Consider the following 20,639-nt stretch of genomic DNA (forward strand, 5'->3'; position numbering starts at 1 on the left):
AAAAAAACGACTAAGTTTCGTCAAAGCATCCCATATTGGTTTATACAACTGATCCCGAAATGCTATAGGTAAAAGTCTTTCCAAGAATACATGACAGTCATGACTCTTCATCCCTTTCAGTTTTCCATGCGGGGTCTTATCCGTCACACATCTTGCAATATTTGAGGCATATCCATCCGGTAGTTTCAGGGACTTAATCCATGTGCACACATCTTCAATTTGCTTTTTGGTCAATGTATAGCTTGTATGCGGTTTGACAGTCTTACCATTAGAGGATTTTTGAAGCTCTAATGCAGGACGCTTACAGATATCTTTCAAGTCCAAACGTGCCTTATCATTATCTTTTGTCTTCCCTGTAACATTCATCACGGTGTTAAAAACATTGTCAAACACATTCTTTTCAACATGCATTACATCTAGATTATGACGAATCAAATTTGTAGACCAATAAGGTAATTCCCAAAAGATACTTGTCCGAACCCAATTATGAGATTCACCAAACCCACTAATTTTCTTATCATTATTACCAAATGGGACGACCGGAAGTTTCATCACACGGGCTCGCATCTCTGTTCCTGACAATCGAGGTACAGGCCTATCATTTTCTACTTTACCTTTCCTGAAATTATCTCTGTTTCTTCGGAAAGGGTGATTTTCTGGCAAAAACCAACGATGACAATCAAACCAGCAAGGTTTTCGACCTTTTTGTAGAGCGAAAGACTTGGTATGCTCCATGCAATATGGACAAGCCAACTTCCCATGTGTGCTCCATCCTGATAACATACCATAGGCCGGAAAGTCGCTTATAGTCCACATAAGCGCTGCCCTAAGGTTAAAATTTGTCTTTATTGAAACATCCCATGTTTGTACTCCATCTTTCCACAGTACTTTCAACTCATCTATGAGAGGCCTCAAGTACACATCTAAGTTCTTTCCTCGACTTGTAGGACCTGGAATCATGAGAGAGAGAAACATGTATGGTTGTTTCATACACAGCCAAGGGGCAGATTATAAGGAGTAACAATGACAGGCCAGCATGAATACGGAACAGTCGAGTGGGCAAAAGGGTTAAAACCATCAGTGGACAATCCGAGCCTTACATTCCTCGGTTCCAATGCAAATTGAGGATGTGTTTTATTAAAATCTTTCCAAGCCTGCCCATCTACGGGATGATTTAATTCTCCATCTTTAGCGGGAGATTTCGCATGCCAACTCATATGTTCAGCTGTTCTTGTGGACATGTACAATCTCTTAAGCCGATTTGTTATTGGAAAGTACCTTAGAATCTTGACCGGTATAGATGATTTTTTTTGTAATCACCCCCTCTTTATTAGGTTTATATCGATCATGACCGCAAATGGTGCATTTTGTAATCTTCTCATTTTCCTTATAAAATAGCATGCAATCGCTGAGACATGCATCAATCTTTTGGTATCCAAGACCCAACTTCTTCACCATCTTCTTGCAATAGTAATAATTATCTGGTAATTTTTCATTGTCGGGCAACATACTCTTAATAGCTTTCAAGAGCGACTCAAAACACTCATGGCTGATATTGTGATCAGCCTTGATGTTAAGTAATGTCGCCACTGCTGATAATTTAGTGTGTTTAGTGCAACCATGCCACAATGGCTCTCTACCCTCTTCTAACAACTTGGAAAAGGCCTTGGCATCAGAATTCATAGGTTGCTCTCTATTTTGTTCCCAGTCAAAATTTTGCCCTGCAATATCATGAACCATTTCATCCATATGATAAGTGCTCCTACTACCCGAATTATTACTTGTAAAGCCAACATTTCTTTTCTCCCCATGTGCCCACCAACACTCTTCGTAATTTCTCATGAAACCATTAACGAGTAAATGGTAGTTTACCACGTGTTTTTCTAAATAATTATTAGTTTTGCATTTCCAACATGGACATCGTATCTGATTATTTTTGTTCACATATTTCGGTTGATTATACGCAAAATCCAAAAACACTTGACAACCAGCTCGAAATTCAGTGGTAGCACCTATCTCAGTATTTGACTTCCGCCATGCCATCCAAGTACAGTCCGAGAAGAAGTCCATGATATCACAATACCTATATAGAGAGAGTGCATTTGTATTGAAAATAACATAATTAAGTAACAAGTTCTATACATAGCACATAAATTAACTAAACTTTGATTATATGGTCATATATAAATTCCGTCCATATAAATTTCAAGTACATAATAAGTATATATACCTATGATATTGCCTTATTTTTACTAAAATTCACTAAGTGACTTATATTAGATTTTATTTTATGACAAAAGTAGAAACATAATAAGTTTTAAGTTGTCTTCTATTAGGTGTTTTCTAGTTTTAAGAAAAAATTCAACCAAACATCGAGGAACGGTTCAGAATGAACAAATCTTTAAATACTTCAAACAAACAAATGCCTAAACGATCTCAATTAGGCTTTTCTTCTTAAAAATGATGTTTAAATAACTTTGAACTGTGAAATTATTAAAAATATTCTTTAGAAATAAGAAATAAAAGTTGAAAAACAATTAATTTAAGATTCTATAACTAAGAGGCGGCTAATAAGTAATATGAAAATTATGTAGTACGAATTTTGTTCAAATAATTAATTTATTACTTAAAAAGAATAAATGACTTAAAAGTGATAAATCAATTAATATTTATTAATAATATAAGTAATTGAATTATTTTACTTATAAGTCAGAATTTTATTTTACTTAAAATAAAATAAAATAAATAAATTTTAAATATAATTATCTTAAATAATAAATTTTAAATTAGATTAACATCTAATAATATTTTAAGATTAATACAAAATATAAATATGAAAATAGTTTGAGAAAATTATATAATCACTCATGAGATTATAAAATTAAAATTTTCCATAAGTAAAATAAAATGAGGTCCACTAACTCTTTCTGCAGGGTCTGGAAAATAAGGGCAATGGTATTGGTAATAACAACCAGTGTGTCATCCCCACCAACTAGCATCATCACATTCATAAGCATTTCTAAAACCTCACCAAAATTCATCAAAAACAGAGTTAATGCTGTTTCAACATCACTTTATTACAATACATACACCAACATCCATCAGCGCCACTATATAGTTATTACAAGGTTCAACCAAATTCTCCATGGAGCTCTTCCTAGGAAAGTTCATGGTTGTTGCCTTTAAATAATTTAAAACACGGGCTACTATGTTCAAATATATACATTCAATAAGTGTGTTTATAAGCAATGAAGAATTATATAAAACTTCCAGGAAAATTATTACCACCACCCTGGAACACCCCTGGGGACTAGGCCCTAAAATAGAGTATGTACTCTCTGTGTCCACGTAATTGACCGACTCAAATCTGGGATCACCAATTATTTTGACACATTAATGTGAACAACATAGGTGACTTTAATATATTATGTTTATACATAATTACCAATATGTTAAAACACAAGATTTAGAGAATGATTTCTCAAATATGTATAACTAGTAATTTCTTGCAACAGAATATACAAGAAAGAGATACAATTGGCACACCTAAACAATCACAAGGGCGGGATGAGTTCAAAGGCAGCCTTCACACAAACAGAAAGAAGATTTACATAATGATTATCAAATATGTATAACTACCAGTAATCTGTTGCAATACAATATAGGAGAAATAGATACAATTTATCCACAAACTACATACAGAGGTTAAGGAATACACATGTACATATCCATTAAAGAATTAACAAATAGATTACAAAATTAACAATAGATTACCAAGAAAGAGGATCGGAAGAAGATGATCGGAAGGGTCCGAAGGGTTTGTACAGCAGCAGAATTGGGTATAGGCGTTGTGGGTATAGGCGATGTACTGGGTTATGGGTACGGTTGTATAATTCTTATTTAATAAATTAAAAACAAAATTTATGTTATTTATTTTATATGTTTTATTTTTTTGATTTTCTTTATATATTTCATTGTTTGTAAGTCTCAGATATAGTAATATTCTATGATTCAAATATTATTAAAAAAATAATATTATATATTTCAAAATAAAAATATCTAAGAATAAAGAAATTTCTTAATATTATAAAAATAACAATAAATATTATAAACCACTATAATATAAATAACTATCGTAGTTTACTACGCTGCAGTTCACACCCATATTCTAAAATAACACTCTTTTTCTTTATTACTCTAATGAGATGCGTTTTCATTATTCACAGATCTAATATAACAAATATTATATTTTTTATTAATCAATAATCAATATATATAATATTTTTTTTAATAGTATCAAATTTTGAGAAAATTACAAAAATATACAAAACGATACGAGATGCGCCACTATAGTACCCAATTGTGTTCTCCTTTATATTGGTATAATATATTGATATAATGATTTTAAAAAAAATATTGAAAAATTGTATTATTATTTAGGAAAAAATAATATACTATTGAAAAAATTTAACATTTAATAAATTTTAGGAAAATACAATATAGTCAGTTGATTTTAAGAAAATGGGAGAAATTGTACTAAAATTAAATTATGGAGAATATATATCAAGATTATAAGTTAATTTAAATAGAAATAAGTTTAAGGGAATGTTATCAAGGTAATATTTATTAATTAAAAAAGTTAAGAAAATTAGAAAAATAGAATGAGACGATTTGAAAGGCGGCACCTAAATGCCTTATATTTTCCTTTACATAATTGTATTGATTTTTGATAGTTAGTTTTTTTACAACATTCGTTTTAGTTGCAATTTGATTTGCTATAAAAAAGATTGTCATATTTTCATACAAAATTTGCTATTTTTAAGAGTTTATATTAACTAAATTTAAAAATGATACATTAATATTATTTATAATAAAAAATTAATTTTTTAATATTCATCGTCAGTGACGGCATTCAGTCGTTGATACTTTTCGGTCGCTAAAAAGTGCGCCGAAATCCCATCTACCCAAAAAATTCAAATGTGCGGGAATTTCTGCTACAGCAATCAGTCGCTGATACCTATCGGTCGCTGATACTTCTAATCGCTAAATTTGAGACCAAATGCTGTCGCTGTTTTTGGTGCTGACATGGAACTTTCTACGACTAATTGCGGTCGCTGATAAAATTTAGTAGCAAAAGAAAAAGCGCCAAATTTGCGCGGAGTTTTTTTTTTGGAGGGGGAATATTTGCGACTGAATAGCTACGGGGTGCGGTCGCTAAGTACCTATTAGCTACGAAAATATGCCCGGTCACGGAATGTGGTCGCTATTGCTTATTATTTGCTACCAAAGTTCCGGTCACTAAAAAAGTTGGTCGCTGATAGGCCAGTTTCTTGTAGTGAGAAAATGAAGGAGATAGGAGGAAGGTGGCTATAATGATGGCAATAATTAGGATAATGGTGATGAAGGACAATAAAGTCACATTGTACCGAATATAATATTCCAGGGAGCTAAACGTAGCTGATGTGTTTGTGACTACAATAAGAGACCTTCCACGGATGGGAATAGGCGGATTGTTCATTTTATCGAAGAAAGAAAGTAATTTATATTTCTTAATTCATATATGCTTATTACATATATGTGTGTGTGTGTGTATACTATATATACTATAAAAAATTGGAATTATACCTAGTAATTGTAGTATCAAGGAGGCTAAGAAAAAAAGTCCTTGAACTCATAATTACAGTAAATTGGGATGAATATACACATCAATCAAAGGGAGCAGAACGTGAAGCCTTCTATGACATTTTATTAAGGAATTTAAGGTATTTTTCTATTTCCATGCTTTTTACTTTATTCATATTAATTATACCCGGTTGTTTACCTTTTTACTTTCACATTTGTAGCTGTATCTCGATTGGTAGAAGTATTATGCTTATCCAGAAGGAGTTGAAGATGAGGGGGATAGAGCCGTAAAAGAGTATTCAAAGAAAAATTGGAAGAAACTTCCATATCAGGAGAAGACCAGGGCAGAGCGAGATGCTAATGACGCGAGAAATGGAGGATCGACCACGACTACTCGACGTTCTTTCAGGACAAATTACTTTCGTCAGCGGACTTGAGATAGCCTCAACGAGTACTGTGAATCTGACCAGTTTAAGAAGAGGTCTATCAAATCCAAGAACGCTCGAGCACATCTAGAACATTAACATTATAGCGGGGCCATGCCTTTTGACGAGAGACGTGAGGTATACAGATTTTGGTGAGTAGTAATATTTGTCTAGTTCTTCATTTTGATTACTCAGATTTAAGTACCTTAATCTTTACGTTCAATAGATATAATGAGATGTCTAATTTATAAAATGATTTGTAAGTAAACTATTTGTAAGTAAATTGATATTTTTAATTACAGAGGCTTGAAGAGGAAAAACAAGCACCTATTTCTGATATGGAGTTTATGGACCATATATACCACTTTGATAATCCAGCTACTATAAAATTGAAGCTATAAATACACATCGTTCAAGTAGCATTGCATTTATATGGTCATACATGTACTTTCATTTTGGAGAATGTTTTTCTATCATAAACGTCCCTGTAAAAAATTAAAAGAGAATGTCGTGCAGTATATCTATTCTTAGGTTTATTGTTGTTATTCTGCACTCTCAAAATCAAATCTTCAAAGATGATTAAAAAGAGAATGTCGTGTAGTATATCAATTTATAATTAGTTTAAATTCTTCATTCTTGTTAGTTAACAATTTTCAGCTTGATTGAGTAAATTTGGACTTATGTCTATTACATATTGCAGAAAGATATGGAAAAAGTGCGGGCTTCATGATCCACACCATAAGAGATGACTTTCGATCCACCTCCATCACCAGCTAGCTCAAAGAAGATACACCGGAAAAATGAATTGAGCCTAATAATCCTAGCAAAGTATATTTCGATCAAATTTTGATCAAATTTAGCCATTTTTTTGGTAGTGTGCATTTGTTTAATAGCCGAAGTAAATTGCTCCAATGATAGCTCAACAGTAAAAGCCATATTTTGTTCCTCTGTTATACTTTCTCCACCCCCACATCGCTAAATACAAACGGCCCAAAACCGGGTGTATTTAGCTAAATTTGACTAAAAACAATTGTACTTAGCTAAATATGACCGGTTTTTGGACATGTTGTATTCGCTGGATTCATATTTAGTAAATCAGTTGTATTTAGTACTAAATAAGACCGATTAAATACAACCGTGTCAGGTCACACACACTATAGAAGGGGGTTGAATACAGTGTTTACTACAATCAAATCGAATTAAAGAACACAAGTAACAGAACACATATTTTATTCAACACAATAAACTCTGTTATAATACGGAACTGTCCTCTCTCAGTGATGAACAAATTATTACGAGAGCTGCTAGGGTTACAATGAATAATAACTTCGATAATGATAACACATATAGTATAAACCCTATACCTGTGTTTATATACTACACAGTTACAAGATAATGTTCTAATTGATATCAAATATAATTCTGCTTCCTAAAATATCAACTAGTTATCTTTTCTTCCAAGTATTCTATTCTTCATAGAATTCCTTCTTCATGCATATTTCTTTCTTGTCTTAGTCTCGATCTTCTTTCTTTTCAATCAGCCGCCTGCCTTATCTGAAAGTCATCTTAAGTCCTGATATTATCTCCTGATAAATATCTTCTGACAACTTAAGTTCTCATAACTTAAGTTCTGATATTTTAAGTTTTGTCTTCAGTATAAGTGCCGATTTCCAGTTAAGTACTGATTTGTCCTGTTAAGTAAGATCTAAAAACTAAACACAAATCATATTAGACATGATATCATAAATATATCTAACAATCTCCCCCACCTTGTAAATTAGCATAATATACAAGTTCAACAAATATTTGATGATGTCAAAAACATTAAGTACAAATGTATGAGAATTTGACTAGATAACTACAACTTATAGTCCTTATAGTTTTACCATCCTCAAGGTCTGATAACAGCTTCAGGGTGTATATTCTTCAGAATTTAAGCAGTTGTAGATCTTTGACTTGGCTTCAATTTCTGATCTCTTTGATGTCAGGAGTTGTTCTGAGATAATTCTTTAAAAGACTTCTCTCAGCATATTCAAGTTCATTAACCATTCTCCTTTTTGCATTTATCAATTCAGTTGTATCTTCACCAGTTTGAAAAATAGCTGCTCTGAGATCATTTATCTTAGCTTTTCTGATCTCCTGATCTAGTCTGATCAGATATGCCTTGTTCGACTCTAGATTGAATTCCACAGCCTTATAACCCAGAAAAGTAGTTATAATCTTAGCAGTGTTAGGCTTCATTTCGACAATATCACCTTTGTAATCTCTGTACTTGGGACAGTATGTGCTGTCAGACATTACATAATAAAATAAAGCTTCTTCTGTCTTTGAATTTGTGACTTTAAATAACCTACAGCACTATCTGTTAATCTGTTTCTCACTTGAAGTAGGAATAGAACATGTTCCAGTTCCTCAAAATACTTCAGTGGAATAGCATTCTGCCTGATATGGTATACCCTTCCATCTGTCATAAAATATAACAAGATATGTTCTTTCAAAAAGGTATGGTAAACCATTTGTACAGATTCAAGTCGATTCAATCTATCAGGAGTTGCTCCAACACCTGGTTCACTTAAGGAAGTTTGATCATTGGTAGTGTTATGTACTCTTCTTTCATCAGAACTACCCAATCCAGATTTATCTCTTGCTTCCTTTCCTGTAACAACTCTTGCTTCAAAACTACTTGTTGCAGTCTTCAAAGGTTGAGTCTATTTAGCTTTGGTGAATCCTGGTAGGAGTATCTTTGAAGGTTTAACATGAGCAATGTCAGAGGTTTCCTTTTCCTTATCTTCTGATATCAAGCCAACTTGAGCTATGTTAGAGGTTGCTTGCTTCACTGTCATATCAGAACTTACTATATCTTGACTCTGAAAAACATGAGCCATGTCAGAGGTTGTTTAAAAAATCTTTTTTGAAATCAGAGTAAGACTAGCATCTTCTTCATCATCAATTATTTCTTCATCCATGACTGGCATATAAACCTTTACAGGTTCAACTTTTTCTTTGCCCTTGGACCTTGAATCTATTTCCACTTGTGATTTGGCTTTGGTTGCCTCAGAATTTGTTCTTTCCTTTATCACAATACCCTTAGGCTTTGGAAATTTCTTTTCAACAACGGAAGTTTCAGATCCTTCTACTTTGAGTCTAGATTCCTCTTCCTTTAAACTCTCAAAGTCCATTCCTGGATTTTTTTTAAGAAATAATTTCTTTGAAATTTCTTCATCAAGTTCCAGATGCTCACCGGAACTTATGCTTTTACCAGTACCAGAACTTATTCTTCTCCCAGTATGAGAACTTGTTCCTTGACCTGTAATTCTGGATTTACTTGATGAAAGTCCTTTGCCTTGGCCTTGACCTCTACCCTTATCAGAGTTTCCCTGGTCATTATTTCCATCATCCTTTCCCTTCAGTGTCTAAATAGATTTGTATTTGGACTTAATAACTTTCTCCCCCTTTTTGGCATCAGCAGGTAATAGAAAAGAGACAAGCAATTCCACTGAGGATTGGATCTCATTGAGTTGAGTTTGCTGAGAAGCTTGATTTTTTAAAAGTTCATCAATCTGAGTTTGTTGCTTCTCCTGAGTTTTCTCAATGATGGTAATTATGTCAAAGGCTGGCTTGAAAAATCTGTTCTTTTCAAGTTTCATATTCATATCTTGCTGGATTAAAATTTCTTGAATTTTATTCACCTTGGCATGAGTTGTTGAGTGTTGACCTTGAAGGTGCCTAGTACTCAATGCAGTAACTCTCAGCTGTGTCTTGAAATCATCATTTAACAGCATTTCATCAGCTTTTTCCAGTTGCTCAGTAAGAATCTTTTTATTAGGAACAAAACTAACTGAGTTCAATTCCTTAGTCCACTCCTTTCCTCTAGGAGTTTCACTCCAAGGTACTGGTGCTTCCTTAACAAACTTCTTGATTAGATCAGCTTAATTAACTATTTATTGAGGTGCATGTCCTGATGGACCAGCTGCATCAGCATTTAGATTGGTAGTAGCTTCACCAGTAGTTTCCTCATTGGCAGCATCAGAACTTGTAGATCCTGCAGTATCAGCATCCTCTGATAGAATAGCAGTATGTGAGGCTATAGAGGCTTCAACATCATCCTATAACTTCTGATCTACAGCCAAGTTCTGATCAACATCCAAAATTGGTGTTGTTGACGGAGTGAGTTGAATTGGTGGAGCTTCGAAGTACAGAACCTCAAGCACAATCAAGTTATGAATATCAATTTCAGCACTTGTACCTGGTTCTTCAGTATGTACTGGATCAACTATAGGTGACATAGGAGGTGTAGGTATTCTGTCTTGAGCAGTTTCTGGTTGTGCAGAAGGAAGTGATTCAATAACAATTGGTTCTGTTGAGATCAGAGATTCCTGATCCCCTTCCTTAGCTGCTTCCAATACATCCTCTGAATCTGACTCAACTATTTCCCTATGAGCTCTCTATTTCTTCAATTTCTTCAAAGGTGGAGACACTATAGGAGTTTTATCATCAGAATTTAACTTTCTAAGTCTTTTGAGGGGCCTAGAACTCCCAGTTACAGTATCTTTCTGAGAAGAGACCTTCTCAGCTTCTACAACAACATGTTCTGATGTTTGAACCTGTTTCTCAGTTGTTTCCTCAAATCAACATAATTTAATCAAAACATTCATCATTAAATTAAATTAAAAATCGATGAAGTAAAGATTAATAAATTACAATTAAACATGCACAGTCACATAATTTGAGATACAGAGAACAAATCTTGCAATTAAAGAAAATTTCATTGATATATCAGATGAGTATATTTCATGAAATTTATCAGTTACATGCAAAAATTACAAGATAGTCCAATTCCACGATTCTTAACATCAACAACCTTAGTCATAAGCTAAGAAAACCTAACGACTACTTCTCCCGCTGCTGACGAAGAGCACTGCAAGATGAATGATTCGTTCTTGATGACGGAGAGCTTCTCTCCTTTCCTCTTCCAACCTATGAAGATGGAGTGATACTCCATTGATAAGAACAGGAGTTCTGTGTGAACCTCTTGTGGAACTGAGTTCCAAAGCTCTTCAGGAATGGCGGTGATATGTCACTCCTGTTGCCATTATTCATAACTCAACTCGATGTTAAGGGTTTCATAGTTCGAGAACAAGTTAAAACTAACCATTTTTGTTGATGTGAATAAAAAGAGAGTGAGTTTGTGAGAAAATTAAAGATGTTTTGGCTGGAATGAATAGTCGGTTTAAATAGCCAATAGAATACCAAGGGACGCAAGGACTGGTTAAAAATTACAAGTAAAAATAATGACCCCTCGACGCCCTAGACTGATGTGTAATAATAACAGTCAGTAAAAGATCTAAAGCTAGAGTTAATGGGAATGGGATATAATAACAATTACTGTGCGCATGCAGTTTTTAAAGACATACACGTTAACCACTAACCCATAATGATTATGACTCTTTTATGTCATATTAACCAATATTTTGTAAAAATATGATCGTTCAAGTAATGACAAAAAATAAATCAAGTAAATAAATACTGTCACGTCAGCATCAGAACTTGATTATTATCAGAATTTAAAAGTCATCAGAATATGGCTCCTTAACTCGAAAAGTGAATGGTTATTCCTGTAATTCTTCACATAAATATTGATATGGTTTCATTAGAACTTAATCATCAGAACTTCCATCAGAACTTGCCCTCAAAATTTATGCAACTGACAGTTAAACTGTTCATCGAAAACAACATTTATCACCACAGTAATTTTCATAATTCATATGGAGTGTATGTGTGTGCATTAAGCTAAATATCAGACAAAGAGCAAAGTCTGATTCACTTCAGTACATCTTAGAAATAAGGAATAACTAAGAACTTTACTCAAAATCTGTCATTATTCTGAAGTCTACGTTAGAATGAGTTCATGCATCTTTTGAAATTCCATTTTACAGTGGCTTCTCAGTGTAAGTGAGTCACGACTGCTTATCAGAATTTATGCTGTTATCAGAGTATTTCTCCAGTAATCATAGAGTGTGAAAAGTCACCAAGAATTTTTTTTGCTTTTCTAATGCATATTACTTAATACCAGCAATGCACTTGGGTCTTCCCTTCCACATTTTTACTCTAGATCTCAAAGGAGTACCTGATTTTTATTTCTTTTCTTTTCTTTTTCTTTTTCTTTTGATAAGTGAGGCTTATCAGCACTTAGTACATCCATCATATTTACTAACATAAGAATTTAACAGATAAGAAGCACTATTCTAGTTTTTGACTTAGTAATAAGATACACAAAGTAAACTTAACCAAGCTCAATATCAGAATTTGCTTGTGTAAAAAGATTTCCACATAAACAATTACTTCAAACATGGGATCTTTAGTATATTAAAGACTACTAGGTTAGCTTCTAGCACATTTATCCTCATTGGATTGAATAGTCACAGAAATATTCATATCACTATTAGAGTTTAGAAATTCACATCAGACAACAATCAGCACTTAAGCAAATTTCAATTTAAGCACAGAATACACACACTAGTACAGAAGACACTTTAGGAGTCGCACCTATAGTTTCGGTTAAATAGAGAACCGACACTCTTTACTGCCTAATACGTCGGTTAAATAGAGAACCGACACATTTTTCTATTTTTCAAAGCTAAAGGCGTCGGTCGTTTCAATTAACCGACGCTGTAGAGTTAGAATAGCGTCGGTCAAGTTGAATGCCGTTGCTAGTTTGGTCTTCTGTGTCGGTTGGTCAAACGACCGACGCTGTTGATGTTGCTATTGTGTCGGTTTTTTTAGCCGACGCTATTAGGATAATATACAGTGTCGGTTTTCTTTTTGACAGACGTAAGAATAAATAATTAAACAAAATATTTTAAAAACAAACGCGCGTCTCTGCTACTATTCTACTCAACTGCAATTTCAATCTCAACTGCGATTTCATCTCAACTGCGATTTCATCTATTCTACTACGTGAATTGAAATTGCATGAATCTATTGTGACTCTGCGATGGCTTTGAGAAAGAGGGCCATCGATTTCTAGGGTTCGATTGTTGGCTCTGAGAAAGGGGAATCGATTGGGTTTATTCGATTGTGGGGTGTTGGCTACTGCTGCTTAAACAATCGAAGAGGGTGCTGCTTCAAAGAGAGGAATCGAAGAGGGTGCTGGTTCAAAGAGGGGAATCAAAGAGGGTGCTGCTTCAAAGAGGGGAATCGATTGGGTTATTGCGAGGTTTGAGACTTCTTCCTTTTTTTCCTTCTAATTGGGGTTCTGTGCTGTTATGATTGGGTTATTGTTATCTGTTATCTATTTCTAATTGAGGTTTGAGACTTCTTCCTCTCTCTCTCTCTCTCTCTCTCCCCCTCTCCCTCTCTCTCTCCCCCTCTCTCTCCGCCCCTCTCTCTCTCCCCCCTCCCTCTCTCTCTCTCTCTCTCTCTCTCTCTCTCTCTCTCTCTCTCTTTCCTATCTGTATTTTTCATCAGCTATGGTAGTTTTATCATTTGTATTATTATTGGTACTTATAATTTAATTCTTTAGTTTATTATTTGAATTTTGATTATGCCAAAAAATTATGTCAACTGAAAACAGAGGACACTCCTTATTATGACTTTATGAGTGCAGGATTACTAGCATTGTTATGTTTTATACTCATTGACTGTGGTTTGTTGGAATTTAGTATGTAATAGAATGTTGAATGTGTGCCCTCTTGTTTGTTTGCGGAAAGTTAGTCGATGTTAGAATGTTGTTGGTGCTTTAGGGTGTTGAGGTGCGTTGCTTTGATTAATTCTCGGATCCTTGTTTGTATACGGCATGGACTAAGATTGTACCTTCTTTTTCAGTTTCCTTGTTTTTTGCGGTCGATTGTGGTTCTTATATATTTAAAACTAGTTGTATAAGGTGATACAGGAATGATTGTGAACAGAGTAGTCCCAAAAGGCACATAATAACAATAATGTCTAAAAGCGCACAGAATTATACGTTGGCACCTCAACGGCACAAACGTAACGCACAGAGTATACTGGACTACTTGTCATAGGTTCAGCCATTTATTGGCTACATATGAATTACATACATTTACATATATTGAGGTTGAGAGATGAGGATCACACACATTTACATATATGTTTATGGCCTAAAGGTGTAATTTGTTTCACTGTGTTTCCTATCATCATGTGAATTTTAATCAACTGGATATTTTGGATACCTGTAGTATCAATTATGATTCATTTTTAAACCATGTTGTAATCTAAATATTGATTGTATATGTGGATTATATGCTCAGAATCACGGTATAAACTTCATTGCATGATTATTGGCATAGACTGTTAATTTTATTAAAGATTTAATAGTTACCGCTGCCCTGCATCTTAAAGCGGAACTTGGGAATGAGAACTTTTCCCAGAAAAAGCTTCCTAGTAGTTCGGTTATTCTGATTTTTTTAAGTAAAGGACTTAAGAATCAAGAAATTATTCAGAAAACAGTCGATAATCAGAAACTCTCTTTTTTTAGCAACCAATGAGCAGGGAACCGAAACATGCCACTGGAAAAACCTGTGACCTGCTGCAAATGTGCAATACAAATAATAAACTTTAAAGTATGCGAACTAACTAATATAAATTATAGTTGTAAAAGAAAGGCTTCTAAACGAAATCTAAACTAGGACATTACATATATTATAAATTACACAAGTAAATAATTCCATTCTTCAATTATTTGTTCAATAATTCAGATAATATTATTCATATTCATTTTAAAAGTATTACTAAAGCCAATCATTCAAAATAATTGTGGGGTTTAGCTCATGTTACTGGTGGTGGTGGTGTAGAGAACTCATCGTAATGCCTCATGATGCTCATTCTCGTGTGTAAATATCTGTTCAAAAATTGTTTGTTGAAAGTGCAATCTGAATATCTGATTAGTGATTAAAAATTGGTAACTTCTCTAAGTATAAATTCTGGAAGCATTGTAGACATATCAGATTCTTTATTCAACATCTTGAAAGTTGGAACACATGGCAGATATCCTGTGAAGTTTCTGTTTGAAAAAGTTTGTTTCTTAGCTTACATAAGCGTAATATAACTTCTCTATATACTTAATGAATACAATATTTTTCTATAGATGTATAACTTTTATAGAGCATAGGCTTTTTTATTATTTACATCGTATTTCATGATTATCGGTATTGTAGTCTTTCTGTAATTTATTAATTTTCCCAAATGTTTACTCATCGGTATACTTTTGAATTATATATATGTTTTTTTGCGTATTCTACCTGAGTTTCTGTTTCAAGCTACTATATTTCAGATTAGTGAAAATGGGAACTTAATTTCAGACTCTAGAGATTTGTTTTTTCATGAAATCTTAATTCAAGTCGGATTTTATCTTGGAAATTAATTTTAACTGCTGCCGTTGAAAATATGATTTGTATCTAGTTAACTTTTCTATATATTGCATCAGCTGTTTTTAATAGCATGCCTACTCTCCTGTTTTTAGAGCTGAAAATGGCTGGCAGAAATAGTGCATCAGGATTGTCTGCTGTGGCTGTGTGTATGCCGGTGGAAATTGAATATCTTTAGAGTTAATTAGCATCAGAGTTTCGGTTAGACAAGTTAATTAAAATGACTTGTAAATTGCAATTCATTGATTCTTTCCAGTCTCAATTGCTGGTCTGTGCTGTTGTTCAGCATCAGAGTTGCTGTTATATTAGTTTGTCAGAATTGTGGTGCATTCTGAGTACTAGCCATAAAGCCAATTAATTATGCACTTGTATTTGAATTAGCAGAATATGCAATTTACGCATAATCACAATGCTTTGTGTTCTAATATCCCTTTGTTTGGTATTAAATTGTAATATATCCCTTAGTTTGGTATTTAAAATGACATTTTTGTTACTAAGTGTCTTGAATGCAAATTTGCATACTTCAGGCAGCTTTCTATTCGCTGGAGGGGGACCAAGTCCACGATCACTGAAACGCTCTACTTCCGGCCCGTGTGATCCCTGCAAAGCATACACAAGCAAAACACAAGTACGTAACTTAACTGTTAATTAGTTCATAAATTTTTAATCCGCAGTTAACTAAATTCTGAAATGTGATTACCTGTATTAAATATTTCCACTATAATGTCGCACTCCAGCTTCTCATGGTATTTTGTGCTAGGCCAATAAAGTCCCATGCTTTTGTTGTGTGAAGTTAGTGATATTCTGGAAAACTGAGAGCACACCATCCATGCCTATATATATAAAAACCATAAATTTGCTAATTTATGATTTTGTTGTGTGAAGTTAGTGATATGCTGAATTTATGTATTTGCAGCCAGTTAAAAAATGAATATTAAAAATAATTATAAAAATTTAGATAATTTAATTTGAAATTGTTAGGAATGGATTCCATGTTGTTATCTCTTTTGACTGATATATTATGTGTGCGCGTGTTTCTCAAGTACAAAAGATAATTAATATGCCGTTTCTTACTAACGTATACACAAGATTATTTGATAAATCAGTTTTTAATACGAAATATTAGACATAATAAAAACTAAAAGCTCAATAAAACTTAAATATTCATTTTTGAGATATATTATTATTTATGAATTTAATCGGTTCATTCGTTATGTACACGATAAGTATTTATTAAAAAAGACTTGAAGCAGTCCCATAATATTCATTTAAAAAGCTAATAAATAATCATTTGTCTAAAAAACTAATAATTTGGTGTCTAAAAGCCAACCATGCCACTTAGCTAGCTAGAATAATATTAAATAGGTTACTTTTATCACTAAGTTCAAAATTAATTTAATATAATCTGACCTTCTTCCATACATTTTTGATAGAAAGAGAACATGGATCGTCTCACTTGGATGTATAAAATACCACGGGTCTCGCATGCCTATGTTAATGGTGTTAATGAGTTCATTGCATGTGTGGTAGAAAGTCTAAAGAAGAAACAGATCGAACATGGAAAAGAAGATAGGATCACATGTCCATGTCGTGATTGTTATAATCTGAAAAAGTATCCTAATATTGACACTGTTCGTGAGCATTTATTTCGCCGTGGTTTCATGGAAGATTATACTAAGTGGATTTGGCATGGGGAGGGAATACACACTGGCAAGACTGAGACTTCTAGCAAAATTTATGAAAGTTATGGAGACAGTATGCCTCGTAATGAAGAAGATGATGCTGAAAATGATAGGGTTGAAGAGATGATCCAAGATGTTGAAGAAATCCTAGTGCACCAACCAGAAGTTCTGGAGAACTTGGTTGATGATTCTAAAAGACCTCTCTATCATGGGTGCAATGTTCAATTTACTAGGTTATCAACAACCTTGAAGTTGTGTAAACTCAAAGTAAAAAATGGTTGGAGTGACAAGAGTTTCACTGAAATGCTGAAACTTTTAGCAGAAATGCTTCCTGCAAAAAATGAGCTTCCCACTTCCACATACGAGGCGAAGAAGATATTATGTCCAATGGGTATGAATGTAAAGAAGATACATGCTTGTCCAAATGATTGTGTGCTCTTTCGCAAGGAGCATGAACATTTACACACATGTCCAAAGTGTGGAGCCTCCCGATATAAGCGAGATGGAAATAATTCTTCTATTAATGACAAGAGGCCTCCTGTCAAGGTGTTGCGCTACTTACCCACTGTGGAACGATTTAGACGTCTCTTTGCAAATTCCAATGATGCAAAGCTTGTAAGGTGGCACGTGGAAGGGAGAAAATCAGATGGAATGCTCCGACACCCGGCTGACTCTCCGCAATAGAGAACCATTGATGGTAAATTCCCAGAATTTGGAGGAGAAGTTAGAAATCTATGACTAGGGCTTTGTGTAGACGGCATGAATCCGTATCGCACTCTAAGCTCTACACATAGCACTTGGCCGGTTCTTCTAACGATATATAACTTGCCTCCTTGGCTATGCATGAAGCGTAAGTACATCATGTTGACATTGTTAATCCCTGGTCCTAAAGAAGCTGGAAATAATATAGATGTTTATCTTCAGCCACTTATTGAGGATTTAAAGTTATTGTGGGATCAAGGTGAGAAGATGTATGATGCATACAGTCAGATATATTTCAATTTGCGTGCCATGATCTTCTGCACTATAAGTGACTTTCCCGGCTATGGTAACCTCTCAGGTTACACGATTAAAGGAGCTAAAGCATGTCCGATTTGTGAAGATGCTACGATTGATCTTCGTTTGAAGAACTGCAAAAAAAATGTATATATGGGTCATCGCACGTTTCTTCCACTTACTCACCCTTATCGTAAGAGGAAAAACGATTTTGATGGGACTATCGAGACTCGAGTGGCTCGTTTTCCTTTAACCGGGAAGGAGGTCTTTGAACGAGTTAAAGACATTGATGTTGTTCTTGGGAAGCTGTATAAAAAGCCAACTCCGAATAGTATTTGGAAGAAAAGATCTATATTTTGGGATCTACCATATTGGGAACACTTGCAAGTGAGACATTGCCTTGACTTTATGCATATTGGAAAAAATGTTTGTGAAAGCATTATTGGGACACTATTGAATATACCTGGTAAGACGAAGGATGGGATGAAAGCCAGGCTAGACTTGCAAGAGCTGGGTGTACGAGCTGAGTTAGCACCACAACAATCTGGTAAACGTGCGTATCTACCTCCCGCTTGTTACACTTTGTCCAGGAAAGAGAAAATAAGCTTTTGTGAGTGTTTATCAAGTGTCAAAGTTCCATCTGGATATTCCTCAAATCCAAAAAACCTCGTCTCAATGAAAGACTTGAAGCTTCTAGGTTTGAAGTCACATGATTGTCACGTGCTAATGCAACATCTTCTACCGGTTGCAATTCGAGGCATATTGCCGAGGCACGTGAGAGTGGTTATCACGAAATTGTGCTTCTTCTTTAATGCTATATATAGCAAGGTCATCGATCCCTTGACTTTGGATAGATTGCAAGCTGATATTATAGTCACACTTTGTGAATTTGAAATGTATTTCCTACATTCATTCTTCGACATTATGGTGCATTTAGTGACTCATCTTGTGAGAGAGATAAAAATTTGTGGTCCTTTGTATGTGCATCAAATGTATCCTTTCGAGAGGTTTCTGTGCATTTTAAAAGCATATGTGAGAAATCGGCGTCATCCTGAAGCAAGCATAGTTGAAGGGTATTCGGTTGAAGAGACTATTGAATTTTGCACGGACTATCTAGCATCTACCGATCCAGTTGGAATTCCGAGATCTCGTCATGAAGGTAGACTTGACGGTCAGGGTACAGTAGGACATAAAATGATCACTCCCGGTGCTGAAATGCTTGGTAGAGCCCATCTCTTTGTTCTACAACACATGACAGAAGTTAATCCTTACTTACAAGAGCACATACTGGAGATTCGACGAAAGAATCCCTCTAAGGGTGGCAAGTGGGTTACAAATGAACATAATCGATCTTTTGTGAAATGGTTTAAAGATCGAGTGATGTCTCAATATTCAAAAAGTCCTTCAACAGTTTCCAATACTCTGAAGTGGTTAGCTTATGGCCCAAACATGCCACTGAGTTGTTTCCAAGGATATGATGTAAATGGGTACAGTTTCTACACACAACATCAAGATAATAAGAGCACCGTGCAAAATAGTGGAATATCTGTAGAAGCTTTTTCAACAGAATTTGAAAGAGGCAATTCCATTGCATCACGAGATGTAAAAAAGTCTTATTATGGGGTGATTGAGGAAATCTGGGAGATTGATTACAAAGATTTAAATGTTGCACTATTTAAATGTAAATGGTTTGATATCCGTCGTGGTGTTCGAGTAGATGAGTCAGGTTTCACTTTGGTTGACTTCAATCGGTTTGGTCATGAGGACGATCCATTTATACTTGCAACACAGGCCAGTCAAGTTTTTTATATTCGAGACCCGGCTGATGTGAGGTGGTCAATTGTTCTTCAAGGTAAGCGACGTATTATTGGAGTTGATAATGTCGAAGATGAGGAAGAGTATAATCAATTTGACGAGAACCCCCCTTTCTCAATTGGCCTACAAACCACATCTATAGAAGATAGTACGGATATAAGTTATGCACGCAATGACCATGACGAAGGGGTATGGATTGATCATCAATAATGATTTGAAATACCTTCATGCCAATGAAGGTAATTTTCTACCCTATAATTAAGAACAGAAGAACAGAAGAACTCTGACAAATTCATCTTTAATTTATTCATTTAGTGGACACAAAGTGTGTGCAGAAGTGTTGATTGTTTTTTTTAAGTAATTCTACTTTAAAACGTTAAGTTCAACATTTCCAACCTGCAAGTCCTGAAAAAATATTGCCATAGTTATGTGTTGATTGCTGAATATTTTACTTATGTGTGAACTTGTAGTTCTACTTATATAAATTCTGATAACATGGCCATAGTTTTCTGGTTCTAATAAATACTAATAGTTATACTACTTCTCTGCATTCCTTTGCTGTCGACTTTGATGATTCTCATGTTTCAACTACTTCAGCTCTTCTAGTTTGGTACATTGTTTTAGATGCTCCTTTAAGTTTGTATTCGAAATTCCAGTTATGTTAATTAATAAAGTTTTTCAGATTTCACTTCTATAAAATGTATATATAGTCATAT

General features: G+C 34.3%; 1 protein-coding gene across 1 annotated transcript; it reads left to right on the top strand.

Annotated features, from left to right (window-relative positions):
- Window positions 1-17,871: 17,871 nt before the first annotated feature.
- Window positions 17,872-20,133, top strand: LOC141715129 (uncharacterized). The gene has a single exon (XM_074518611.1). It carries the CDS (start codon window positions 17,872-17,874, stop codon window positions 20,131-20,133), a length of 2,262 nt encoding a protein of 753 aa, XP_074374712.1.
- Window positions 20,134-20,639: the final 506 nt, after the last annotated feature.

The sequence above is a fragment of the Apium graveolens genome, chromosome 3, assembly GCF_009905375.1.
Source record: "Apium graveolens cultivar Ventura chromosome 3, ASM990537v1, whole genome shotgun sequence".
Taxonomy (NCBI): Eukaryota; Viridiplantae; Streptophyta; class Magnoliopsida; order Apiales; family Apiaceae; genus Apium; species Apium graveolens.